At 46.4% G+C, this 27,907-nt stretch overlaps 1 protein-coding gene across 1 annotated transcript in view; it reads right to left on the bottom strand.

Annotated features, from left to right (window-relative positions):
• PDIA5 (protein disulfide isomerase family A member 5) overlaps window positions 1–16,064 on the bottom strand; it is an 89,524-nt gene extending 73,460 nt beyond the window's left edge. The window contains exon 1 of the mRNA XM_035000014.1: window positions 15,908–16,064. Within this exon, the coding sequence (XP_034855905.1) occupies window positions 15,908–15,952 (45 nt within the window). The 5' untranslated portion in view covers window positions 15,953–16,064. The remainder of the gene's footprint in view (window positions 1–15,907) is intronic.
• Window positions 16,065–27,907: the final 11,843 nt, after the last annotated feature.

The raw sequence follows: 27,907 nt of genomic DNA on the forward strand, positions 1-27,907 counted from the left end.
GCAAGGCCATGGCGAAGTCCCCAGGGACATAATGAGCGAACCCTAGTAGCATGCGGGGGAGGGCGGCCGGAAGCCAAGCTGCCCGGCAGAGAAAGCACACCCAGCGTGGGAGCTGGAGTGACAACAGGCAGCAGCAGAGGTGGCCCAGCCAGTCAGGAGAAGGATAGGCGGGCTCCACTGCGGAGGGACGCGTGTGGGCATGGGAGAGCAGGACTGGCCTAGAGAGGCAGGATGAGGAGATTTGGGAGCAAGAGAGAAAACAGTCGGGACAGCCAGATCCTGGGGCACCAGAAGGCTTGGTGTGCTAAGAGCTAAGATGGCAGGCTTGGCATCGCTGAGAGGGGGAAGGATGAAAGGCCCCTTGGTGCCTGGCCTCAGACGGACTATCCCCTTAGCTCACAACCACGGGGCGGCCAGAAGAACAGCCCCTTCCCCCCTCCCCTAAGCCTCTCCTCCAGCCACTTAACATTCTCCCTTCTCCTCCACGTCCATCTATTTTAACCTTTGCAGTGTGCACGCTCCTTCCTTTCCTTAAGATGCAGCTCCAGTGAGCCTTGGATCGCCTTGCCAAGCACCTTCCTGCAGACTTCCTAAGTCACAACCCACAAACCCTGATAACAACAAGAATAAAATGTTAATGATGCACACACTCTCTGCTTTGTCAAGCCCTCAGCGGGGAGTGGGCAGCGTTTGAGAAGCCAGCCACCTTCCCAGCCAGCCATGGAACTGTCCCTGGGTATGGCAGCCTCTTTACATTCTAAGTCACTAGCTTTGGTGTTAGAGGAGAGAAAAAAAATATCCCCTTTGTCCACCATCCAAACTCCTTCTGACCTTTCCCAATGATTGCTTTCTTTCTGCTCACCAACCCTCAGCTTTAACAGTATTTACATCAGGTCTGAGCTGCCCCATGGGCTGGGTTGAGGCCCATATGCTCCCCCCACCCCCCACACCCCATGCACGGCAGACTACTGCCGGGAAGGACGGCTGCCCCTGTTTCTGCTGCCAGGGAATCCAGGCCCCCAATGCCACCCCCAACCCCGTCACAGTGCATACCCCCTCAGAACACCAGGCCCCTCCATCAGAGCCGCCTCCGCCCTCCGCCCCAGTCCCTCTTCCGAGCGCGGGAGCCCCTGCCCCACCTCCACCACAGCTGGAAGCAATGTGTCCTCTCATCTTCCAGACGCCCCGAGTGCTCTCCTGCCCTGTCCGTATCAGGGCCAGCCTAGAAGCCCGCCCTCATCCTCCCCCTTTGAGCAATTCCCACCCCTCAGACACCAAGGAAAGAGCCCTGCTTCTGGAGCCAAACAGACCTGGGGTCAAACCCAGGCACCATCATTTACAACATGACCTCAGATGTTAGCAGCCCTCTCGGGGTGGCATCTCCCCACCTGTAAAGTGGGGAGGATAGTACTGATACCTCCCTTGTGAGGCTGGCTGAGGATTAAATGAGGGGGAGAACCTAACATAATGCTTGGCATACAGAAGTACATGATAATCATAATTACCTTTATTAGTACTATTAGTGAGACAAATCACAGATAGAGCAAGAACAGTGAAATGCGCACCACCTCTTCCTCTCCAGGGCCCTGGCTGCAATCAGGCAAAACAGCACATCCAGGCAGGAAGGAGGGTGCACGTACACACATTCAGGATATAAAACCTGAAATAATCACCCATATGCATGGCAACCCAGACCAAGAGGCCACACAGCACATGTACAACGCTCCTTGCAGATTTCATGCCCATTTGCCCCTCACCAAACCCAACAAGTGGGGACTAGCCTCATTCCACAGAAAAGGAAATTGAGGCTCAGAGAGGTTATATCACTTACCAAGATCACACAGTAGGTAAGTGGCAGAGCTAGCACCAGACCTCGGGTCTCCTAGCTCCTGGCCAGAGGCAGTCTATTTCTCTCAACCCCACAAGCTCCCTGGACCCAAGCGGAAAAGGAGCACCTCCTTCCCAGGCAGGGGCCTTCAAAGAGGCTGGAAAAGCCCCAAACTTCCAGAATCCCATGGCAAGAAGGGATTTCTAACCCTCTGCTTCCTGCAAGCCCACAGTGCCCAGTTCTCAGGATGCTGGGGCAACTGGCCCAGATGCGCTGTTAATCAGAGCTCGTGTACGGGACTATGCCCCTTTCCAGCTCCTTCTCTCCCTCTCGTAACACACGGCCCACATAAGCTCATCTCTTTTCTTTTTTTAAAGATTTTTTTCCTTGAAAAAAAATTTTTTTAAATAAAGATTTTATTGCTTTATTTGAGAGAGAGAAAGAGAGAATGAGTAACAGCATGAGAGGGGAGAGGGTCAGAGGGAGAAGCAGGCTCCCCGCTGAGCAGGGAGCCTGATGCAGGGCTCGATACCAGGACCCTGGGATCATGACCTGAGCCGAAGGCAGTCGCTCAACCAACTGAGCCACCCAGGCGCCCAAAGCTCATCTCTTTTCACTTAACCTCCCCCACCATCCCCACCTGACTAACGAGACAAAGAGTGGTACAATTCTAGAAAATAATAGGGAGAACACTCCTTGCCACATTACACCCTCGGCTTGAAAAAGCTCCAGATCTCCGGGGTGCACGCCAGCACCCTCACGTTCTCTGTAGCTGGGGAGGCTGGTGTTACAGATTCACTTTTCAATGCAGACCACGAAGCCAGAGGTATTCAATTATGTAAAAGCAGCTTGCTAAAGGAGGAGGATTTGAAGACAGAAGTTTAGTATTTAGGAAAAAGGGTGGAGGTGGGACTTGACCTTTTTTGCTCTGTCACCTGAAAAAAGATACCCTTCTTATGTTGGGAGCTGTGAAGAAACCGGTTTAATTTAGTGTAACCCACATTTTGCTCAAAATAGTTTTCAAATGTCAGAATCTAAAAGTCTAGACTCTTAAGAAGCTGGTGGTAAAGGGATCCAGGAAAAATGTTAAAAACAGATGACCTGAACCCAAGGTCAGAGAACTCAAACTGGCTGAGAATTTAGAGCTGGAGGTTCGGAGGAAACCGCCAGAAACCCAAGTTGTACCTGGCTTTATTGACTGGTTGTGTGACCTTGGACAAGTCCTCTCTCTTCTCTAAGTTTCTGTAAAATGAAGGGGCCTGAAGTGATTTTTCCAAAGCGCTTTGCAACTGTGACATTTTGGTAAATCCATCCTCATGACCACTACCAGATAAGTACCACAAGGTAATCACACCTTGTGAAAAAAACTGCTGCATTTCTCTGAATATGTGGCCACCCATGTTAAAAGCCACTCCTTTCAGTCTCCCTTGCAGCAAGTGTGGCTATATAACTAAATTCTGGTCCCTAGAATATAAGCAGAAGTGTTATGTGCAACTTTTAGGAACTGTTCCTGATAGACATCTGGGTCTTAGTCCCCTCCTCCTCCTGCCAGATGGAATCGGGACAAGATGGCTGGAACTCAAGCAGCCACCTTCAGACAATGGGGAGAATGGACCTCTTAAAGATGTATAGTAGTAAGATAGAAGGTACCTGGGTCCCTGACCCACAGGGGTATATACTGGCCCTAGAACACTGCTTTCTAGGCTTCAACATGAGTGAAATATATGATCTTTGTAAGGTACTATCATTCTGGGTGTTTTGGCACACATACAAATAGATCTTGAGCACCTACTGGAACAAAAGCTTAAACTAGAAAGAAATATTAACACCTGCTCCAGTTGGAATATTTCAAAGTGTGTAAGGCATTAAATCATGTGTTATACTTCAGATAAATTGCTATAAGGAAGGAGACAGAGGGACTATCAAAGGCTTGATCTACTGTGTTCTTCCCAATTACCCGAGCTTCACTATGCCTGTTTTCATCAGGTGTCTTGGTCACTTGGTGACAACTACCCACAAATGAAAGGAAAATTAGCTAGTAGCTCTCCAGTTTCCCTGCAACCTCAGCCCTTTACTACTGGGGGGGGGGGGGGCACCGCAGGAGACCAAAAGGCCTTGCAGTTCCCAGGCTTGAACTGGGCTGGTTGGTTTCCCCGATACAGGACTCCTCTCCACATTCCTGCCATCTGCAGCCTCCAGGTAGCCCTCCAGAGCCAAGGATTCAAAACGCTGGAGGCTGTTCAATGTAGTGGGCCCAAAAGGCTGTGAGAACTAAATATTTATATGTCCATGTCCTCCACACTACCATCTAATCCTGGATAGCTTCGGTCATTAGAAAGCATAAACTGCCCCCCTCTCCCAGGCCACTCTAGCAGCCCACCACACTCTGAAGGTGGTAAACATGTTCCTTCTTAGGATTCTGTAAGTGAAATACCTCAGTTCCTCACCTGTGCCCTCAAGTCCCTCGCTGTCCTGAATGATCTACCTTAGACACAGCTGTGCTCATGACTCTCAGAGCTATCCCAGGCTGGCAGCAGACTTTTAGAGCTTGGAAAGAATAATGTGCTATATGACTAGAATTTATTTTGGGAAATAAATATCTCTGCTTTCATAATTCAAAATACAGGAAATTAATCTCAACACAAATCTTGACTGGTGGGTCACAGTTAAGAAAAAAGCTGAGACACATCATTAATGAATCTCTTAAATTACGGTGCCCAAATGTCACACAGGGCTGGCAAAAGTACAATTCTTTTGGAAAGCTATTTGGCACAATTTATCAAGTATCTTCAAAGTGTTTATGCTCCTTGACTTGGTAATTCCACTTTTGAGACTCTGTCCTGAGGAAATGAGCAGAGGTTCTGACCGATGACTCATAGGGTCCTACTCGTAAGAGTCAAAAATTGTAAACAACCTAAATATTCAAGAGCAGGGGAATGGTTATTTAGAGGAAACCACTCAACAGAATAACACAGCTATTCAGATGATGTTTTCAAAGACTGCGCAATGAAAAAATATTTGTTTTAATATTAAGTATTAAAAAATAAAATTCAGGGAGGCACCTGGGTGGCTCAGTTAGTTAAGGGTCTGCCTTCGGCTCAGGTCGTGATCCCAGGGTCCTGGGATGGAGCCCCCGTGTTGGACTCCCTGCTCAGTGGGGAGTCTGCTTCTCCTTCTCCCTCTGCCGCTCCCCACCACTGGTGTGTGGGCACTTGCTCTCTCAAATACAGAAATAAAAATTTTTAAAAAATAAAAAAATTAAATTAAAAACAATTCAAATGTACACGGTATGATTACAACCATACACAAAATTATGCTCAGAAAAAGACTGGAAGAAAAAATGCACCAAAGTAAAACTCTGTCCTTGGATAGATTTTATTCTTCTTTCCCTTTACCTATTTTTCTCAGTCACCATAATATGCACGTCCAATTTAAATCTTTAAAGAAAAAAGAAATTATCATCATTTGGACACCAACATGGAAATGATTGGTGTCAAAGTATCACCCCACAAGCAAATATAACTTCAGAAGGGAGAAGCCTGGCAGAAACGTCCTTAACTAAGGGACAAATGCTAGCGACACTAATGGGTAATGGGTAAAATTGACATCATACGCCTCCAGACAGAACGCACTGAATGGAAACATCATCAAAATTCCAGTTGAGGGGAGCCTGGGTGGCTCAGTCGGTGAAGCGTCTGTCTTCGGCTCAGATCATGATCTCGGGGTCCTGGGATCGAGCCCCGCATTGGGCTCCCTGCTCAGTGGGGAGCCTACTTCTCCCTCTCCCTCTGTATACCACTCTGCCTACTTGTGCTCTCTCTCTCTGTCAAATAAATAAATAAAATCTAAAAAAAAAAAAAAAGTTGAAGGACATTCTTAAAAATTATCAAGGTCACAAAAGACAAAGACTGAGAAACCGGTCCAGATTACAGGAAACTAAAGAGATAGGACAATTAAATTCAGCATGTGATTCTGAACTGGGTTCTGAACCAAATGCCACATTCCTGATTGTGATCATTGTACTGTGGTTATGTAAGAGAATATCCTTGCCTTTTAGGAAATACTGAAGTATTCAGGGGGCAAAGGAGCATCATGTCTCTGAACTTTATAAATGTTGAGAGAGAATGTGATAGAACAAATGTGATAAAATGTTAATATGTGTGGAATCTGGGTAAAGAGCAGATGGGAATCCTTTGTATTCTTCTTGCAACTCTGTAAGTCTGAAATTAGTTAGGAAAAAAAAAAAGCTTACCTAAAAAAAGAAAAAAAAAAAAAAAAAAGATGCCCAGAACACAACCAGATACTGTCCCCACCTCTTCCTGAAACCCTCGGCAGGCCAGCCAGCACGCGCTAGTGGTACTTTCCCATGTAAGGAGAGTGCTGATCTGCCCTCTTCCCTTCCCGCTGACTCTACTCCTCTGCTTACCTGACACTGTAGTTTTTTATAGGATCTATTATATGAAATCTGCAAAGCACTCTGCATGCAGCACATACCTAGAATGGCTTTTATGAGAGAGAGAGAGAGAGAGAGAGAGAGAGAAATACAAAAGAACATTCATTTTTAAATATGGGTAATTTATGCCCCTTAATAAGGCAAATTTTAAGCATCTGTCACCAACCACCATGGCTAACTAGCACTCTTTGCCAGGAATGGAGGCCTCACCACAAACCAAGTTTGGGAATTTCACCACTCATCCTTCCCAACGTGCAAATGTCTACCCAGCAGCCTTTGAAATAAAAACAAGCACCGTGAGTCCCTGAATGGGGTGTGTGTCTGTGTGTCAGACACACAGAGAGGGCCTGGCCCTGTCTGTGTGTCAGACACACAGAGAGGGCCTGGCCCTGAGCTATGCACCCCTGACTAGCTGCAGCTGAGGAGCTAAATGTGCTTATTAAAAAAGAGAGAGATGGGAAAGCACTGGCAAGGAACAGAACCCAAGAGCGAATTCTTCAGTCCCCAAATCCAGGGCCCAGGGATGAGCCCCTGATCCTGAGAATTGTCCAAGTGCAGAGTGCCTACTCTGTGACCAGGAGCAGCTAAGCAATCCACATGCCTATCTCATTTAATTATCTTGGCAAGAGAACTCAGTAGGTCCTTTTGGTATATCGATTTTATAGGTAAGGAAACTGAGACAAGGAGGAGCTAAGAAACTTGCTGAACATCACACAGCAAATAGGTGAGAGCGCAGCGACGCAGAGCCCAGTCTCACAGGCTCAGGTGCTCCGACTGGAGCACGGAGACCACAGATTCCTAGAGCCACACACACCGCACTGCTCGCTCTTCTAAATACAAAGCCTGGTACGTTTCTTCTGTGTTGCTTGCTTTAAAAGCTACACCTTCCATGTGTGCCACGCACTACAGGGTTCCTCCCTTGCGTTCCCCACAGCATGTGGCTGTCAACAAGGGACAATTCAGGGGCAGGACAACTGATCCGAGAGCTTATAAAAACAGGTTTTCTTATCCTGAGGTTGCAACTGCAGTGCATTTAACCAGGACTTAAGTCCCTAAAGCTTTTAATGTTTTGAAAAACCTCTTTGAGAGCCAAGAGGGCTTTGGGCCGCCTGCCAGCCTGGTGTGCCAGGCCTGCTAACAAGGAAGAGCTGGTTGGGGGAACAGTGAATCAGGCAGCAGGGAGGGAGGGAGAGCAGGTAAATTCCCCACTCCGGTAATCCAACTCTGCCTCAAAGCTCAGTTAATTGATAAGAAAATAACAATTCACGACCCACGGTGTACATCGATGCTTTTACATACGTTACCTCTCTCAGTCCTCTAATGTTGAGGGTTTAAGCCAGTGTTTCCCCCCCCCCCCACTTCAAGCATCAACCCATGAGCTGAGTCACAAAATCAATTCAGTGGATTACCACCAGCATTTTAAAAATGACATTAACTAGAAAACCTCAGTATGTACCATAAATAGCAAGACTAAGTGTTCAGTAAAACATATCTTTTGTATTTACGTACATATATACTTGGCTATAATGTAAAATGTACAGTTGTATTTGCAGCAGTCGCAGTAAAAATACTTGAAAAACTGTCATAAACAATCTGCATGGGAGGTCGTGCTATCCCCACTTTAGAGACATGAAAACTGAGGCTCACAGAAGCGAAGGGACAGTCCTCAGGGGAAGCCTAAGACTTGCTTGACTTCTGAACGTGCAAGTTAACGTGAACATTTCCCACTGGTATCCCTCAAGCCCTCTTGGCTCCCATGAGCTCCACCCAAAACAAGACTGGAGAGACCAGCAAGTCCGCCTTCCCCTCCGGTGCAGCCATCAAGCGTGACCAACTGAAAAGAGCTGCAGCGACAACCTGATCCATCTTCCCCTGCTACCTGCTTGCCCACAGTTCCCCACACGCCTTCAGAGGAAAGGAGAGCAGTGCATGCTTCAGCCCAGTGCCACCTCACAGCGTCCCCAGTGTACATGGGCCATGACACGGGAGAGACACTCAGCCCAGAGCCATGGCCTTGGCTGGCAAAACACTAGGCACAGAAACTTGTAAATCTGCCTGCTTTGTAGGCACAACAGCTCTAAGTATAGGTTTTTTAGAAATAGACTCCTGAGCCATATCCTTGAAGAACATCATCCCACAGATCCGGGGAGACTGGGAATCCAACTGTACACATATCCCCTTGAAGGGGATTTGGATCCACAGCCAGGCTGGGAAACCTCTGCCACCCACCCATCTTTGGGCTCCACGTCACTCCGCTCTCCTTCACAGCCAGAATTTTCCATCTCCGCTCAGCCCCCATCCATTCCTCAGCCCCCTCAGATCTTCCCCTATCACCACACCAAGAAGACGCTGAGCGAGGACTTGCAGTGACTTCCACACGGATAACCCTACAGGCATGTCCTCTTCTCCTGTGCCTCATCTTTTTGAACCCCAGCGGGACACTCCTGGCCTCCCTCCTACCTCTCCAGCCATGCCTCCTATCTTCTTTACAATCCTTTGTCCCCCCAGCCTTTAAATGTTGAAGTTCCTCAGGCCCCCATTGCTCCACCTTATCTTTCCTCTCTATACTCTCCATGGGGGTCTCACCCACCTCCAGAGGAGCACCCCTAAATTAACATGTCCAGCTCAGACCTCCCTCTTCGGCGCCATATCCTCACATCCTGCTTACTCAGTGCTTCTTAAACTGGGGTCACATAGACTTCTCAAATGCTAAAAACCTAAATCTCATACAAATAGATATTGAGCCTCTTTCAAAGTGTTATTGAGCTCTTAATAAGGGACCCACTAAAATAGTTACATCAAAAAAGGATATAAGGGGGTGCCTGGGTGGCTCAGTCAGTTAAGCGTCTGCCTTCCGCTCAGGTCATGATCCCAGGGTCCTGGGATCACATGGGGCTCCCAGCTCAGCGGGGAGCCTGCTTCTCCCTCTCCCTCTGCCTCTCCCCCTGCCTGTGCTCTCTCTCTCAAATGAATAAATAAAATCTTTAAAAAAAAAAAAAAAAAGGATATAAGGGAAAAAAGACTTAAAAAATATGTCAAAAAAAGAAGTTATAAGAAACTAATATGCATATAGTTCATGGAGGGGGAAAAAGAATCCTGTTAGAAGACTGATAAATTCGATACAAAACTGGTTAATGTCCTGCAAGGCAATCACCTCCGGGTCTCTCTTCTCTACCAAAGAGAAATCATTTGCATTGTATCTACCTGTAGAGTATGGGTCCTAAAGAATAATAAACAAAGGTATATTTCCTAGAGCACCAGGTGGCCCTTAGGTGGCCTTCTTACACAATGCTCTAGTATGACATTAAAAAGACACTAAATCAGCTTTTCTTTCCAAGTTTTGGGATAATTCTTCTTTACACTGAGGTCTGTGAACTTGGGTGGGGAAAAGTTATGTTTATTTTCACTAAGCTCTAAATGAAATTTAGCCTTACCTTTATTACAAATGTAGGTAACAAACTACAGAAGCACTAGCGAGTGTCTCTGACTTTGCCACCAGCAGAAATCATATGTATTTTTTTGCCCTTATCCCCCAGAAACCACATTTTTCTCATAACAAAAGGTGCAGATATCTTGAAACACTGTTTATGCTCATCACTAAATATTACAGAAAATACCAAACCTGCCATTATATTCATAAATGATGCATTTATGAATATAAGTATTATTTTTATCATATACTTGTTATATTTTGATAACTGTATTTCAGTATCATTGTTTTGCTTTGTAATCTTATGCATTGTTTTATACATTTAAAAACATTATTCTAAGAAAGGGTCTGTCCATAAGTCCTAAGAGAAGCCTTTCCTGACTAACCCTGCATTAAAGTTAGGGACCTGTGTTACACATTCTTTTATCACCTTATATTTCCTCTTTCCAGCACTTTACTACCTGAATTAATAAATTAGTGGCTCTCCCACTAGGCAATGGGAGGAAGGGATGGTGTCCATCTTATTTATCATTATGTCCCTACTGCCTCAGCATGGTATATCTGACTCGTAAGACTGTCAAGAAATATCTGTTTAAAAAGAAAGACCTGTGGGATGAATGAACATCTGTGACACGGTAGCATGCAGATGCTTGTCCACATTCCTTAGAGATACAGAGCATGTACCATACTCTGCCCAGGACCTAGCAAAGTCAGACCCCTTGACAAAAGCAAACTCACTTGTTCTTCACAAGCCTGCCCTACTTGGCCCCAACAACAGAACTTTCCAGCCAACCCCACTTCTAGGCTCAGAGACTAGATTTCCTCTATGTTTCAGCCCCAGCAGTGGGCCCTCAATCTAGATCTCCATTAATACCTTCTAAAGCAAGGATTAAAGCATCTGCTCATAAGTTAAAGGCATCTGCTCAAGCCAAAGGGTTGGAGGGGGGAGTGGACACTCTACCCCAACCCCAGAGAGCTACAATGAAGTCAGGCACAGGCTCGCCATCAGATCATCTGGGAACAGAGTGCGTGTTAAACTGGGGGCTCAGGATGACCCTGGAGAATAAAAGACACCAAAAGGGTATTCTAAACCTACAGTCCATCTGAGTGTATTTAACCCCCCACCACATGATTGCAAAGCTAATATTCAGAAGCAGTTTCACCAACATAAAATATGTGGAAATGCTTTGCAAACTCTAAGGCCCTCTACAAATGTGCCGAGTGTTGTGTAATTCTCGTCAGCAGATCAACTGGGTAGCCAGAGGCTCTATTCAGTGCTGCAGGATGCACCAGGCAACCCAGCAATGGGTGGGCATCACTGCTCCTCCCTTCTCCCACTGGGACCTAAGATGCTAGGTACGGGGAGGGTGGGAGTCAAAGAAACCATGGAAGTCCTAGTAACATAAGAGAACTTAGGCTCCCTACACCCCATGCATCACTCTCTGACCCGCCGTCACTTAGCCTCCAAAACCTGCCACCACCCTCAAATGAGACATGAGAGCCCCAGAGATCAAAACCACAAAGCTGGGGCAAACCCTCCAGGGAGACAGTGTGGAATAACATTCTCAAGAGAGGATCCACTTTCAGAAGAAAGGGGAGAGAAACACAGAGCACCTAAATCTTCAGCCCCTCGGCAGCCCCCGCCCCCTCATCCAGAGGCTCTGCAAAGACCCACTGGGAGAGACAGAGTCCAGAGCCCAGAGGAACTGTGATGGGGAGAGCCCCAGCAGTACCCCCAACGCCCAGCCTGAAGCCTCTGCTCACACCCCCTCTAGCCCTCTACTGCCTTCCAACTGGCTTCCCCCGCACCTCTCCTTCAACTTGAGGTAATTGCCATGGCTCCCATTTACTGGGCCCTCCCGCAGGCCAGCACTGTGCTGCGTGCTTCCTGTATTATCTCGGATGCTTTCAAAGAGGCAAATGGGTATCAATAGCACCACTAACAAGCAAGAAAATGGAGGCAGGGCCCAAGGTCACACAGCTCCTGAGTGTCAGGCTGGCTAAAAACCCATATTCTATCCACAGCATCACACTTGACTTTATCTCCTAGATAACAGAGAAGAAAGTATTGTTCTGGGAAAATTAATCCAGTCTCTTCCACTCCAACCCAAGCCTACACCGTGGACTGACTGCTCTTGTTATTGAAAGAGCAGCTCTCATCATGTCTCTCCATTACCTACAGAAGCAAGTCCCCAAAGCTTTGCCAGTCATGTAAGGTTCTTTACAATCCACTTTTCCAATCTTATTCGCCGTCCCCAGACTCAAATCTTTCCTTCCACCCAGCCTGGCCCATAACTCCTCACTGCCCGTATTTCTGTCTCAGACAGTTTCCTTTCTCTGCCTGCAACACTGGTTCATGGACTGGGGACGACTGTGTGCCAGGGCCCAGGCTAGGTGCTGGGGACACAATGGACAGAACAGGGAGGACACCCCCCCACTCCCAATCTCAGAGCTCAGAGTCAGTCCTCGTTGTGAGGCATGAGCTAGGCCCCTTCTCTGTGACTAGGTGCCCCTCGGCCCAAAACCCTAGCACTCGGTGTCTGCCACCAACTCATTCCTCCAACTCATGTGTCACCTCTGTTTTAAAACTTCCTCTGTAATGTGTTTATTTCTGTGGGAAAAGTGCACTCCAGGTTCCAAACAGCATTATAAATGGCAATTAGGTCCCCAGGCCAGCCCACAAAAGCCTATTAAATATATAATGGTGTAGAACCTAAATACGTGTACATTAAAAGCTCTGCGGGAGAGACCAGGAACAAACATCTCCTGCTTCCTGCACCCCCCACCCCCCACTGTCCCACCAGGTGCTGAGCGTCAAGGCACAGTCAAGGGCAGAGGCCAGAGCAGTGACTGGGGAAGAGGGAAGCAGGTGGAAGATGGGGGACTGGGACAGCAGAGATGGAGCAGGAAGAAACCTGATTTATAATTCAGGAGCCTGGCACCAATCCCAGCTCTGCCTTACAAACACAGTGGCCTTGAGACCCTTCCCTCTCAAAGCCTCACTTTTCTAAAATGAAAGAGCTGAGTTATATCATTAGTTCTCAACCAACTGAGCTGGGTCACTTCGCGTCCTCGCCAGCTCCGACAAGTCTCCATTCTGAGGACTGGAGGTAGACTACACCACAAGCAGCGAGGATGGTCTGGGGAAGGGGCAGCCGCAGAGAGAAGCTGAGCTGGGCAGCAGGAAGGGGCAGTCAGCCGCAGGGGCACGGGCAGGACAGCACAGCTTCCCCAGGCCGAGGGCAGAGACACGCAGCAGGGAGGGAGGGGCTAGAACGAACTTGTCCCAAGAGTTGACTGTGACTCTTTTCATCCCCGTATTTTTGTGGAAGGCTGAGAGGCCGGCCCCAAAGGAACATTTTTTCCTTTATTAACTTTTCTGATCAAAAACTAATACATACTCATACAGAAAACTTGGGGAAACAGGGAAAAAAAAGCACAAGCAAAGAAGTAAACAAACGGGGCGCCTGGGTGGCTCAGTCAGTTAAGCGTCTGCCTTCGGCTCAGGTCATGATCCCAGCGTCCTGGAATCAAGCCCAGCATCGGGCTCCTTGCTCAGCAGGAAGCCTGCTTCTCCCTCTTCCACTCCCCTTGCTTGTGTTCCCCTCTCTCGCTGTGTTTCTCTGTCAAATAAATAAAAATCTTTAAAAAAAAAATAAACATTTAAAAAAAAATAAACATCCCCCACAGCTGTGCCTTCCTGAACAATCGCTGTTGACATCATCCAAAATTCCTCAACCACTTATGTAGCTATCTTCAGCCACCCTGGGATTCATGTTGTACCCTGCTTCTCCCCTAATTATCACACTCAAGCACTTTTTCACATCCCTAGACAGTCTTCATAAGCATCATAAAATATTTTGATAATCATGGCATTCTAGTAAATATAAACATTCTTTATAAACATCACTTTCCATGGCATGGACAGGACCAAAAGTCATTTAAACCATGCCGTTATTGTTGAGCATTTAAGCCATTTCCGAATTTTTGCTACTGTAAAAAATGTGGTAGGTATGTATCACTGTCCATGAATCTCTGTAGACCCCTTTATACTGCTTCATGTCCCTTGGGTCACAGCCTAGTGCTCTGCACATATCGGCTCTCAGTAAATATTGAGTGAACAAGGAAACCCCATACACTCCCAGGACCTGGGGAGCTCTTATAAGATGGACATAGAGTTTAAATTTACACAGGCCCACCCTGGTATCCACCAGCCACTCGGCACTGAGACTGCACCAATGACACCTGCTGAGCTGAGCTAGGGCGTGGGGAAAGGACAATGTCAATTTCATGCTGCAGATTCCCAGCTCCAGTGCTCTGGGCAAACCTACCCACCCTTCTGTACCTCCAGGTGGAGGGCACCAGCAGACCTCAAAGGCCTTCCTGGCTCCCCCACACTCCCTCCAGACTGTACAACCCACTGCCTCAAGAAAGCCAGGGCTGACCTTCCTGCCAAATTAATGTGTGGCCCCCCTTCAATGGAGGCTCCCAGCCCTTCGGGTATTAGTGCTCACTGTCCTGTCTTTATTTGCTCACAGGACTGACTCCTCTGCCCAAACCAGGGCAGCACCATGGAGGGTAGGGACAATCTGTGCTTTGCTCTCCAGCCAAAATCCAATCCAGTGCCAAACAATGTGGTTGATAAATAAATATTTGCTGAATGAAACTTCTTCCCAGATTCCCAATCCCTGTCTTTTTACAGGAGGCGGGGAGGGGGAGAAGAAAAGAGGAAAGCAGGACCCCCTAAAACAAGCCAAGTGCAAAGACCTGATAAGGGCTCCCGCTGGAGCTGGCCCCCTCTGCCCAGTTCTGCAGTACCACCTGGCCTAGAGACCAGCCCAGGCCAGCTGGCTCCAGAAAACAGAATGCAAAACAGATCATCCACACACAGACGCAGGTGAAGGGACACTGTCCCACTCCAGACTAGTTCTCTCCCAGAGGGAGAAAGGTTAGAGCTAGGGGACGGGGAGCTTCCTTTCCCACCCACTTCCAGACAATCAGAAAAGACAGGGCCACTCCTCACTGGTGATCTGGAGGGTATCTGGAGATGGAAGGCTGGGTATCTGGAGATGGAAGTGTTTAAAGTAACTAAATCCACACTCCAGTTTTCCTCTTTATGTTGCCCAGCATCCTTGCCACACCCAAAAGAAAAAAACCGAAAAATCTGCGCTGGAGAGGGTGCTAGCAGCAGAAAGTTTTTCCCTGGAACTTCAGGCAAAAAAGAAAAAAAGGAACCAAGATTGTCCTAAAACAAGGGAGACCAGAAATTATGGAGACATGTGGAAACAGGCCACATTATCCCATCACACACCCACAGTAACACCACCGCCAAACCCGCAGAGCCCAGGGCACTGTTGGCCACACACATTCTGGCCACTTCTAGGGATGCCCTGGAGCCACCCCCACCCCCAACCCCCGCCCTTCCAAGTGCAGCAAACTCCTCTCAGAGTCCACCACTCCCAGCACACTGGCCCACCCGTCTTTCACTCTTGTATGATGGTGCAATTCACAGAATTTCCTCCACCCGACCCCCCTGGTGGCCTTGTGAGGGGGGTGCCTTTACCGTCCCCATTTCAAGGATGAGGAGACTAAGTCAGATATATTAAATGATACTCCGTGTCACAAACTAGAAAGTGGCTGAGGTAAGAGCCAACAGCAGTTGGGTGTAGGAGCAGACCTCCTCCGCGGACCCCACCCAGCCCGCCCAGGGTGCCTGCAGGCGGGGGCCCAGGCGGTGACCGGCAGTTGCCCGGCTGCTCAGGGTGGAAACCAAGAACAAGGTGGCCTTAAAGCAAGGTTTCCGGCAGTGCAGGTATAAAGCACCCCCATGCCACCCCGCACTCACACAGGTGCAGGGCCCAGAGTCTGGGCGCGGCGCACCCCCCAATCCGCGGTTGTCCCGCGCTAGGCGGCGGCTGCCCCCTGACTTGTACCCCCGCAAAGTTGTGCCCGCGGCGTAAGCATGCAGCGCGGCTCCCTCCAACCCCTGCGCGCTGGAGCGCTCCGCCAGGAGGGCACAGGGGCCGCCCCGCTGCCTCCCCCACAGCCACCGGGTCCCCGCCTGCCCCGCACGCCCCCACCCCGGGACCTGGAGGCTTCTCCCTGCACGTCCCGCGAGGGCCGGGAGCACGGAGCGCGGACCCCAACGCGGGGCGCACATGCCGCCCCGGCCCGGACCCCAGCTCCGCAGCCTCACCGAGATCGCCAGCAGCAGCAGCCATGCCCGCGCGACCCGCGCCATCCCTGCCGCCGCTGCTTACGGCGGGCTCCGCTCTCCACTCAGGCTCCCGCGCCCGCAGCTCCGTCAAGTCCAACAAGCCCCGGCCACTTCCCAGCCTCTCCCCGCCTCCGAGTTCCTGGTGCCACGTCTGCCAAAGCATGCGCACCAGGCTGGGAGAGGCGGCCGGGAAGAGGTGCTTGCTGGGAGTCGTAGTTTGCTGCAAGGCTGGGCTGGGGGCCTCTAGCGTGGACTTGGCCCTAAGGGCACAGAGGCGCGTGAGTGGAGCCCGAAATGGCAAGGTCAGCCAGTAAGGGAAGGCAATTGATTTGCAGGGTTAAGGCTGTGCCTGAAGTTTCAGAAACAAGACCTCATTCAACTCACAAAAGTCAGTTTCATTTTCCCCACTTTGATGATGAAGAGGCAGCCCAGAGAATTCAAGTAATTTGACCCAAATCACAACGGTTTGCAAAAGGGAGAATCCAGCGCTCCTTGTGGAGGGTAGGAAAAGCTCACCCCTAACCTGTCTTGTTCATTCAGAAATACTTTATTGAGCTACTGGAAAAGAGTTTGGCAGTTCCTCAAAAAGTTAAACATGGATTACCATATGACCTAAAAATTCCACTTCTAAGCATATACGTAAAAGAATTGGAAATAGGTATTCAAACAAATGTTTGTACACAAATGTTCCTAGCACCATTATTCACAATAGCCAAGAGTTTGCCAACTCAAGTGGTTAGCAAAATATGGTACATCCATACAGTGGTATATTACTCAGGCATAAAAAGCAAGTACTGATATGGGCTATAATGTGGATGAACCTAGAATATATTATTTATTGCAATATTATGCTAAGAAAGAAGCCAGACACAAAAGATTGCATATTGTATGATTACATTTATATGAAATATCCAGAAATAGGTAAATCCATAGGGACAGAAAGCAGATTAAAGATTGCCTAGGGCTGGTGGGGAGGAGGGTTTGTGAAGTGAATGCTCACTGGGTACAGGATCTCCTTTGAGGGTGATAAAAATATTTTGGAAAGAGGTAATGGTTGGACAAGATTGCGAATGTACTAAACGCCACTGAATTGTCCATTTAAAAACGGTTACTTTTATGTTATGTGAATTATACCTCAATAAAAAATTCAAAAAACCCCCCACAAAACTCTATTGGGACGTCTGGATGGCTCAGTCGGTTAAGCATCTGCCTTTTTTTTTTTTTTTAAAGATTTTATTTATTTATTTGACAGAGAGAGACATCAACAGAGGGAACACAAGCAGGGGAGCGGGAGAGGGAGAAGCAGGCTTCCCGCGGAGTAGGGAGCCCGATGTGGGGCTCGATCCCAGGACCCCGGGATCATGACCTGAGCTGAAGGCAGACGCTTAACTACTGAGCCACCCAGGCGCCCCATGCATCTGCCTTTGACTCAGGTCATCATCCCAGGGTCCTGGGATCAGTCCTGCATTGGGCTCCTTGCTCAGCGGGGAGTCTGCTTCTCCCTCTGCCTGCCTCTTCCCCTGTTTGGGCTCTTTCTCTCTCTGTCAAATAAATAAATAAATAAATAAAATCTTAAAAAAAAAAAAACCTCTATTGAACTCATTCCATGTGCTAAAACATTCTTGCATGCAGTTATTCATTCAAAAATGTTCATTGAACATCTACTACATCCTGAGGTTCAAGATATACCGTAGTGAGATGGACGAGGAAGTGCACAGACTGGGCTTAGTAGGTTATAGGTGAAAGATCTTTGCTTACTGTCTAGAGGTTCAAAGCTCAAAACTTAGAAGTCATCCTTGACTCGCCATCATTTCTTAACAGGCCTATCCAATCCATCACCATGTCCCGTCATTTCTACCTCCACAGTCTATCTCTTCTGCCGCCTCCTGAGTCTAAGTCGCTAACATGTCTCACCTAAGCAAGGGTAAAATCTCCTGATGCATTTCCTGCCTCTTCCTTCTCATACCTCCTATAATGCATTTGTTAATGTTAGTTGGAGCTTGCCTGTCACTTGCCTGAAACTCTCCAGTGGCTTCCCATTGCCCTTAGAATGAAATTCAAACTCCTCCTCATGACCTGTAAGCCCTGCATTGTCTGGGCCCAGGCCTCTAGAGCTCATCTCCTGCCTCGCCCCTACCCCTGTGCACTTGGCTCCAGCTACGCAGACCATCAGTCTCCTGCCCATCTCCCACCCCTGGGAGCTGTTCCTGCTTCCAGGCTGATACTCTTCCTACAGCCCTCTGCCTCAACATTTTCCCTGGCCCTTGGTCTGCTAGGCTCCTTCAGATCCTTCATAGCCCTCCCCTCAGAGAGGCCCTTGAAGCCTCCCATCTCCAGGAGATTTTTCCCTCCCCACTCCTAAGCTCTCTAGCTCAGGTTCCGTTCATCCCTTGCCCAGCACTTACCACCATCCGCAAGTACTCACTCAGTTGCATTGTCTATTGCTGCGACTGAGATGTAAGTTTCACACCTCTTGTGTTTGCCACCTACCTTCAGAGCCTAGCACAGGGCCTGAGCCTCTGGTGTTTCTCTGAGTTCTTGACGAGTGACTGAATGATTGAATGAGGTGATACGTTGGGGACTTTCAAAAAATCCTGAAGCAGGTTGGGAACAGGGCTTCCTCTGCATGCTCTGCTCTGCAACCTCAAGCTCATGATCTGCATATGGGAAAGTGGGCCTTTCAGCTCTGTGGGTCTCTGTTTCTCATCTATACAATGAAGGGGCTGGTGAGGATGTTAGAACAACCGTACTCTCATACATTGCTGATAGGAGTGAAAACTGGCTCAACTACTTTGGGCAACAGTACAAAATATGTACCAAAATGTTCATAGCAGTTATATTCACAGTAGCTATTGTGGGTTGTGTCCCCCAAAGTTCATATATTGAAATCTTAACCCCCAGTACCTTGGAATGTGACTATTTGGAGAAAGGGCCTTTAAAGAAGTAATTAAGGTTAAATGGATCCATTGGGTGGGCCTTATCCAGTATGACTGGTGTCCTTATAAAAAAGGGACAGTAGAACATACACACAGAAGGGAAGACTATGTGAAGGCACAGAGACAGACAGCCAACTACAAACCAAGAAGAGAAGTCCTCAGGAGAAACCAACCTTGTGGAGGAAAGGGAACCCTTGTGCTCTATTGGTGGGAATGTAAATTGGGGCAGCCACTGTGGAACAGTATGAAGGGGCCTTAAAAAATTAAAATGGAACTACCATACAATCCAGTAATTCTGTTGCTGGGTATTTACCCAAAGAAAATGAAAACACTAATTGTAGAAGATATATGTGCCCCTTTGTTTAGTGCAGCATTATTTATAACAATATACAATGGAATATTACTCTGCCATAAAAAAAAGAATGAGATCTTGGGGCGCATGGGTGTCTTGGTCGGTTAAGCATCTGCCTTTGACTCAGGTCATGATCCTGGGGTCCTGGGATAGAGCCCCGCATAGGGCTCCCTGCTCAGTGGGGAGTCTGCTTCTCCCTCTTCCTCTCCCTCTGCCCTTCCCCCCACCCCTGCTCGAGCTCTGTCTCACTCACTTTCTCTCTCTCTCTCAAATAAATAAATAAAATCTTAAGGAAAAAATGAGATCTTGGTATGCCTGGGTGGCTCAGTTGGTTAAGCGTCTGCCTTCAGCTCAGGTCATGATCCCAGGGTCCTGGGATCGAGTCCCGCATCAGGCTCCTTGCTCAGTGAGGAGCCTGCTTCTCCCTCTGCCTGCCACTCCCGCTGCTTGTGCTTTTTCTCTCTCTCTCTCTCTAATAAATAAGTAAAATCTTAAAAAAAAATGAGATCTTGCCATTTGTAACAACATGAATGGACCCAGAGAGTATTATGTTAAGTGAAATAAGCCAGGCAAAAAAAGACAAATACCGTATGATTTCCCTTATATGTGGAACCTAAAAAACAAAACAAGCAAACAAAACCATAAATACATAGAACACAAATACAGGAACAATCCATTGGTTGCCAGAGGAAAGGGGGTGGATGAAATAGGTGAAGGGATTTAAGAGGTACAAACTTCCAGTTATAAAACAAATAAGTCACAGGGATAAAAAGTACAGCATAGGGAATACAGGCAAAACAGATGAAGAGGATTAAGAGGTACAAACTTCCAGCTATAAAATAAGTAAGACAAGAGGTTGAACAGTACAGCATAGAAAATATAACTAATAATATTGTGATAATTTTGGTGACAGATGGTAATTACACTCATCATGGTGAGCATTATGTAATGTATAGAATTGTGGAATCAGCTGAAACTAATATAACATTGTATGTCAACTATTCTTCAATAAAAAAATTTAAAAAGGTTCTTCTCCCACTCAAAAAAAAGAAGCCAGCTCTGCTGACACCTTGATCTTGGACTTCTAGCCTCCAGAATTGTGAGAGAGTAAATTTCTATTGTTTAAACAACCCTGTCTGTGGTACTTTGTTATGGCAACTCTAACAAACTAATACAGTAACCAAAACTGGACTCAGTCCAAATGTCCTTGAAAAATAGATAAATAAATGATAGCATATTCTGCGATCAAAGAGAACAATGGACGAATTGTTCCAAATACAACATGGATGAATCTCAAAACCATGATGTTGAATGAAAGTAGCCAGACAAAAAGCACACACTGTATCATTCCATTTATCAGAAGTTCAAGAACAGGCAAGCATGATCTATAGTGTTAGAAGAGAAATAGGAATTACCAGTGTGGGGTAAGGTGGAGTGGAGAGGGAGAGGGAGGAGGAGAGTTCAACTGGGAAAAAGTATGAGCAAATCTGGGTGCTAGAAATGTTCCATGTTTTGATTAAATAATAGTAACATAACAGTCTGCACATGTCAAAATTAACTCATTAATTGAGCTGGATTATTTGAGCTGTACTCTAAGATTTGTGCACTTTATGTAAATCATGCTCAATTTTTTAAAAGTCAAGAAAAAAAAAAGAAGGGTAGGGCGAATCGGCTAATCTTCATTATCCCTGTAATTCCTGTATCTCCAGAGTCCAGGGCTGTCTAAAAGCTCCCGGGTTGGGAGGAGGGCTGAACTCTGCAGAAATGTAACTGCCAAAAGGGAAAGAGTCCGGGAGAGGAAGGAAGGAAGGAAGTCATGAGCCTGTGAGCCAGAGAACCAGAGGGCAAGGGACTCAGAGGGGAGAATAAAAATTGCCAAGTAAAAACAGGCCATTTCATCCTGCAATTGAAACTAACTAAAATGAGATTTATGGCCCTTCTGGGAATGTTTAACAATTCTAAGCTCCGCTCTCCTTGAAATATTAGGAGACTAGCACAGGGCAAGTGCTGTCCCTCCTCCATTACAGCCCTCAGTGGGAGCCATCCATTTTCTAGCAGCGGCCCCGCAGGGCCAGCCCAGAGAAACTTCTTGTTCTGCGGTTTATTGTGAATTGTGTTGTCACCTTATATTTGTGTAGTCAGTTCTTCTCCATCATCTCGGCTGGGATGAGGACTAGCACAATGACCATTTTTCTGACATTCAAGCACAGATGAGAATTGGCCAGAACAAAATAGGAGGAATATTGAGCCAAAAAAGCCAGACACAAAGAGTATATTCTATATGATGCCACGTATATAAGGTACAAAGAGGGCAAAAGTTACCTATTTTGTGAGAAGTCAAAGTAGTGGTTACCTTTAAGGGAAGGGTGTGGGGAATCCCCGGAAGGGGTCTCTTGGCGTGCTGGGTTCTGTGACTCTAAATACGGAGTACCTGGGGATGCTAACTTGGTGAAAATTCATCACACCCATTCATGGATGATGCTGTATATATGTTCTATTTCATTAAGTTTACAATTAAAAACAAAAAAGAGGAGGAATGAGATGGAGGGAAAGAAAAGTCAGCTCTGAAAAGGAAAGGTTAAAAGAAGGAGGCTTCTAAAGAAGAGAGAGCTGGGAAATCATTCAGTAACCCCTACACCTGGGTGAGCAGCTAGTCCCACCAAAGAGAGATTGAACGTGACGACTCCTAGTGCCCAGAGCACCTGGTGCTGCTCACCGGGCTTTGCCACTGCTTATCATGTCTGCCGATGTGCCGCTCCCCCCACGCTCCTCTGCTCGGCTGCTACCCACCCAGTTTGGGCACCCCCTCCTCCAAATGCCTCTTGGGACACTCACCAGCCTCTCACCAATACCCCCATCAGTCTGGGCCTAAGTGTCTCTTCTCTGTGCTCCCACAGAGCACAGAGCACTTAATTCCATCCTGTTGGAACGTGGTCCTTAAGAGCAATGGACTGTGACAAATTCCTAGACAAAAAAAGTAGGACAGTAATTTCCAGGGGCTGAGGGGAGAGGGGAATGAGAAGTTTTTGTTTAATGGGTACAGAATTTCAGTCAGATGATGAAAAAGTTCTGGAGATGGATAGTGATGATGCTTGCCCTGCAATGTGAATGCGCTTACTATGGCTGAACTGTATATTTAAAAACGGTTAAAAGTGGAGGATAGTCTTTTCCACACATGGTGTTGGGAAAACTGGGTATCTGCATGCAAAAGCATGACGTTGGAGCCTGACTTACACCATATACAAAAATCAACCCAAAATGGCTCGGAGAGCTAAAATTAAGAACTAAAACCATAAAACTCTTAGAAGAAAACATATGGGGAAAGCTTCATGACATTGGATTTGGCAATGATTTCTTAAATATGAAACCAAAAGCACAAACAACAAAAGTAGAAATAAATTAGGCAACATCAAAATTTAAAATTTTAATTTTGCATCAAAGGACATTAACAGAGTGAAAAGGCAACCTGCAGAATGGAACAAAATATTTGCAAATCGTGTATTCAAGAAGGTATTAAAGAAAAACCAGAACAGAGGACACAGTTTGAATATACTCCTAGACCCATCACTCATAATCACGTAACCAACTTAAAACTGGCCTCATTTTCCCCAAATGCTGACTCTGACCTTAAAACTTAAGCTTTCTTCAGATCAGTATGATCTTCTAGCTTCCTGGCCAATCAGCTACAAATAGGCAAGCTTATGCCATGAGAAGGAATATAAGATTCTAGTAATCAATCACAATAGAAAAGAAGGTGCCCTCTCATTCATGCTTTATAAACTAAGCTGTAACTGCTGAAAGCAAGCTTCTAACCACTTTGGGTTTGAAGCCCTTGTTTTTGAACAGTTTGTTTCTTGCTCAATAAAATATCCATACCAAGTAAAGCTTTCTGAATGTTTCTTTTGAGAAAAGTAAATATCCAGAATATATAAAGAACTCCTACAACTCAATAACAACAACAAGCAATTCAAAAACAAGCAAAGAACTTGAATAGACATTTCTCCAAAGAAGAAATACAAACGGCCAACAAGCCCATGAAAACATCCTCAACATCACTAATCATCAGGGAAATGCAAATCAAAACTACAGTCAGCTACTATCTCACACCCATTAGGATGCTCCTATTTTTAAAAACAACAAAAAAATAACAGGTGTTGGCAAGGATGTAGAGAATTTGGAATCCTTATACACAGTTGGTGAGAATGTAAAGTGTTGCAGCAGCTATATAAAATAGTATGGTGATTCCTCAAAAATTAAAAATAGAATTGCCGTATGATCCAGCATTTCCACTTCTGAGTATATACCCAAAAGAATAGGAAGTAGGATCTCAGAGATATTTGTACATAGGTGTTCATAGCAGCACAGTAGCCAAAAGGTGGAAGCAGCCCAGGTATCCATCAGCAGATGAATGGATAAATCAAATGTGGGTTATATAGTTGCTCTTTGAACTACATGGGTTTGAACTGCGAGGGTCCACTCACATGCAGATTTTTTACAGGGCAGTACTATAAATGTGTTTTCTCTTCTCTATGATTTTTTTAAAGATTTTATTTATTTATTTGAGAGAGAGAGAGAGAGCACGAGCGGTGGGGAGGAGCAAAGGGAGAGGGAGAAGTAGGTTCCCTGCTGAGCAGGGAGTCCAACCCAGGACTTAATCCCAGGACCCTGAGATCATGACCAAGCCGAAGGCAGACGCTTAACCGACTGAGCCACCCAGGCGCCCCCATATGTGGATTTTTGACTGTGCAGAAGAACCCATGTGTTGTTCAAGACTCAATTGTATATACAGTGGAGTATGACCCACCTTAAAAAGGAAGGAAATCGTAACATGTGAACAACATGGATGAATCTTAAGGACATTGTGCTAAGTGAAATAGGTCAGTCACAAAAAAGACGAATATTATGAGTCCATTTATATGAGATACCTAGAGTAGTCAAACTCATAGACACAGAAAGTGTAATGGTGGTTACCGGGGGTTGGGGGAAGGGGGAAATGGGCAGTTGTTTCGTAGTTAGAGTTTTAGTTCTGTGAGGTGAAAAGAGCTCTGGAGGTGGGTTGCACAACAGTGTAAATGTACTGAACACTACAGAACATACACTTAAAAATGGTTAAGATGGTAAATTTTATGTTATGTATATTTTACCACAATTTTTTAAAAATTTAAAGTATAAAAAAATGAAATGTGAAAATTTTAAAATAAGTAAAAGACTAAGACTCCAGTTTTTTTGTAAAAGGTGGTTAAAATGGTAAATTCTATGTTGTGTCTATTTTACCACAATTAAAAAAAAATAAACTGTGACCTTAGAAAAGTGTGAGTTTGAGTCCTGTCTCTGCCACTCACTAGCTGTGTGACCTTGGAGAGGTCACGTGATTTCAGATCCCCATTCTGCACAATGGGATAGGAGTAGTACTTTCCTCACAGGGCCTTAGTGAGGATTAGGTGAGATTACATATGCAAAATATCTAGCTAGCATTTCTGCTGTATGAATATTTATCTCTTATTTGATAGCCCTCTTTATAATGTATTATAATTTCCTATAGTGTCCGGTTTCTCAACCACTCTAACACCTAGACCCCAACACACACGCGCATTAGATGCGAACTCTTGAGAACAAAGACTGCATTGCATTTACCTTGTTTACCTTTGTCACCAGTGGTCAGGCCAATGCCTGGCACATAGCAGGAGCTCATTAAATGTTTGAAGTGAAGCTTAGCCAAAGGGTTTGACAATGCAGAAAAGGAAACTTTCTCAACATTAATTTGGACAAACAGCAGAACAGGCTGATCAAGTAATTTTAAGACCAAAAAAGAATCCTCACAGGTCTGGGTTAGAGTATGTCCTTCCAAAAACAGAGGTGTAGAGGAGACCCCTTCGGGGTCTCTGTCAGCCCCCCATATCCATGGCAGGCCTTGAAAGAGTGTGCTTGTTCATCGAATAATAATTAGTAATTCATTATTGGACATTGATTGAACATTCATCATAGACTCATTTGCAGGGTCTCCCTCTGACATTTCATTAAAAAAATCACATTAAAAGGCCCAGTTCTCAAGTTAGTGAGAGCACTTTTCTGCTTGTCCTCTAGGAGATTGATCCCTCTTTTCTGACTGCCTCACCCTCCATCCCACCTGCCTCTCTTGGCTGTGGCTAGCAGGCTTCTGCCTAAACCCGAGGCCCCTCAAGCTGACCCTTCGGCCTTCGGCTGGAACAGTCATCCTTCCCATGCGACTGTCCTCCGGCCTGAGCTTTTAGGCCTTTTTAGAGGCCTGGACCTGGGTGAGACCATAGCACCCTGAAATTGTGCACCCCAATTCCTTTGTCCTGGTCAGAAGGATGTCCTAGAGAGTCATGTCCCTGACCTCTCTGTTTTTCACTTTCTCCTTTCTTCTCAGAACTTAGCTCTCTCAATGACTTCACCTACAGGGCCTCAGGCTCTAGCTCATTAAAAAAAATTTTTTTGGCTTGTTAAAACTAAATCCCGAATTGACCTTAGATGAGGCCATTTTCTTCCTTAACAATGGTATTCACATTACTGAAGACTTCAAGTTTACATTTAAAGCCCAGCGTCAAAAGCCAGGATGTCCTCATATCCTCTACCTTGTGCGGTCACCATTCTGTTAATAGTTACATGTAACGGACTCAAAAACCTCATCCCAAATAGGGGATGACCCTCCCCCACCAAGTACTTCTGGAGGGTTCGGGGACAATCAAGGATGGGATTCTGAGAAATCTCAGGGATGGGAACTCAAATCTTGTTTCCACTGAAGCATTTGAATCTCACTGGCACTTTGGTTTCTCTCCGCCCAGTGCTGGCACAAACACAATGCAGCCCCTTTTCCTCCCAATCTCTGAGGCAAGCATAAACACGAGGATACAGCAGAGTTTTACTGAAAGCTTTACTGATCATGCAGGAGAGTTGCATTATGCAACTAGCAGGCTACACGGCAAATGGCAAACGACCTAGGTGGAATAAATAATAAAAGCCTGTGACATCTGCCCCCAGGAACTCCTCACGGGCTGGGGTTTCTCCTCAGCCCCCCTACCTTCCCCCATCACCATGCTGCACCATCCCCTCTCTCTGGAACTATGGTATAATCAAAATATATTTTGGGGCATCTGGGTGGCCCAGTCAGTTAAGCATCTGACTCTTGATCTTAGCTCAGGTCTTGATCTCAGGGTCTGGATTCAAGCCCCACCAAAAACAAACAAACAAACAAACAAACAAACAAACAAACAAACAAACAAAAATATATATATATATATTTGGTCTCTGTTCCTGGTTCCTGGCACACAGCTTCTGAAACCCTTGGGATTTCCCAAGTGGTGACAGGAGTGTCTTTTGTTATTCATAAAGAGCCTCTTTTGACTATATCTGAGCTTATACTAAGGAGTAGTGACTCAGGGTAGGGACCCTAGATAGCTTCCGGATGGGACCTACCACCAAAAGACCCAACACCTGATTAGAGGGTGGGAACTTACAGCTGCCACCCTAACCTCCAGGGAGGCATAGGAAGCTGGAGATTGAGATATAATAAACACTCTCGATCGATAACATTTGGAAGTGCTTCGGGTTGATGAACCCACTGATGTTCTGGAAAGGTGGTGCCCCTGGAGAAGACATGGCAGCTCTGTTTGCCCTCCCCCACATACTGTGCTCCTTTGGCTGTTTCTGAAGGATATCCTCTATAATAAGCCAGTAAACATAAGTGTTTTCCTGTGTTCCATGTGTCATTCTAGTGACCCATCAAACCTGAGAGGAATTGTGGGAACCCCCAAGTTTATAGTCAGCCAGGCAGAAGTGTGGGTCATCTGAGGACTCCATTTGTGGCACTCCTTCCGGCCTGTTTTTCAAGTCTAGTTCTCCAACTTTCCTGGAATGGTTTTCACTCAAAAATATGTCAACAAATTCTTTGATACTCCTCTCTTCAAGAGCTGGGGCTTCATTCCCCTCCCATTGAGGATGGGCTAGATTTTGTGACTCGCTTCTCATGAATAGAATATGGTGGAAGTGACAATGTATGACTTGCAAGACGAGGTCATAAAAAGCATGGCAGCTCCCCCCTTACACTCTCTTAGATCACTCAGTCTTGAAGAGGCCAGCTACCTTGTCGTAGGGACACTCAGGCAGCCTTATGGAGAGACCCATATGCAAGGGAAAAGGGCCTCCTGCCAATAGCCAATGAAGTACTGGGGTTTCCTGCCAACATTTAAGTGAGTGAGCCAATTTGGAAGCAGCTCCTTCAGCTCCAGTCAAACTTCAGATGACTGAAGCCGCCCACCCCGCACATCTTGACTACAACCTACTGAGAGACCCCAAACCTGAACCACTCCACTAACCTGTTCCTGAATGCCTGACTCCAGAAACCATGAGATAATAAATGTGCATTGTTTTTAGCCTCTAACTTTTGAGATCATTCTGTTATGTAGCACAAATAACTTATGCACTTGTGGATTCTGTAAGCCACCCAAAAACCTTCCAGTAAATTCTTTTTTTGTGGAAGTTAGCTAGGGTCCATTTCTGCTGTTTGCAACCAAGAGTGCTGGCTGGCACCACTTCTTCACATCAGCCCCCTCCACCCCCAGTCCCCTGCCCCCGGCTCTCCCCCCCCCCCCCCCCTTATCAGGCAGGATAGTTCAGGCTCAGGTTTCTCGTGATCTCGCAGGCATATCCAGGTTATGTCCTGAAGGCTTC

This window comes from Mirounga leonina, unplaced genomic scaffold (genome assembly GCF_011800145.1).
Source record: "Mirounga leonina isolate KUSES-001 unplaced genomic scaffold, KU_Mleo_1.0 Mir_115, whole genome shotgun sequence".
Taxonomy (NCBI): Eukaryota; Metazoa; Chordata; class Mammalia; order Carnivora; family Phocidae; genus Mirounga; species Mirounga leonina.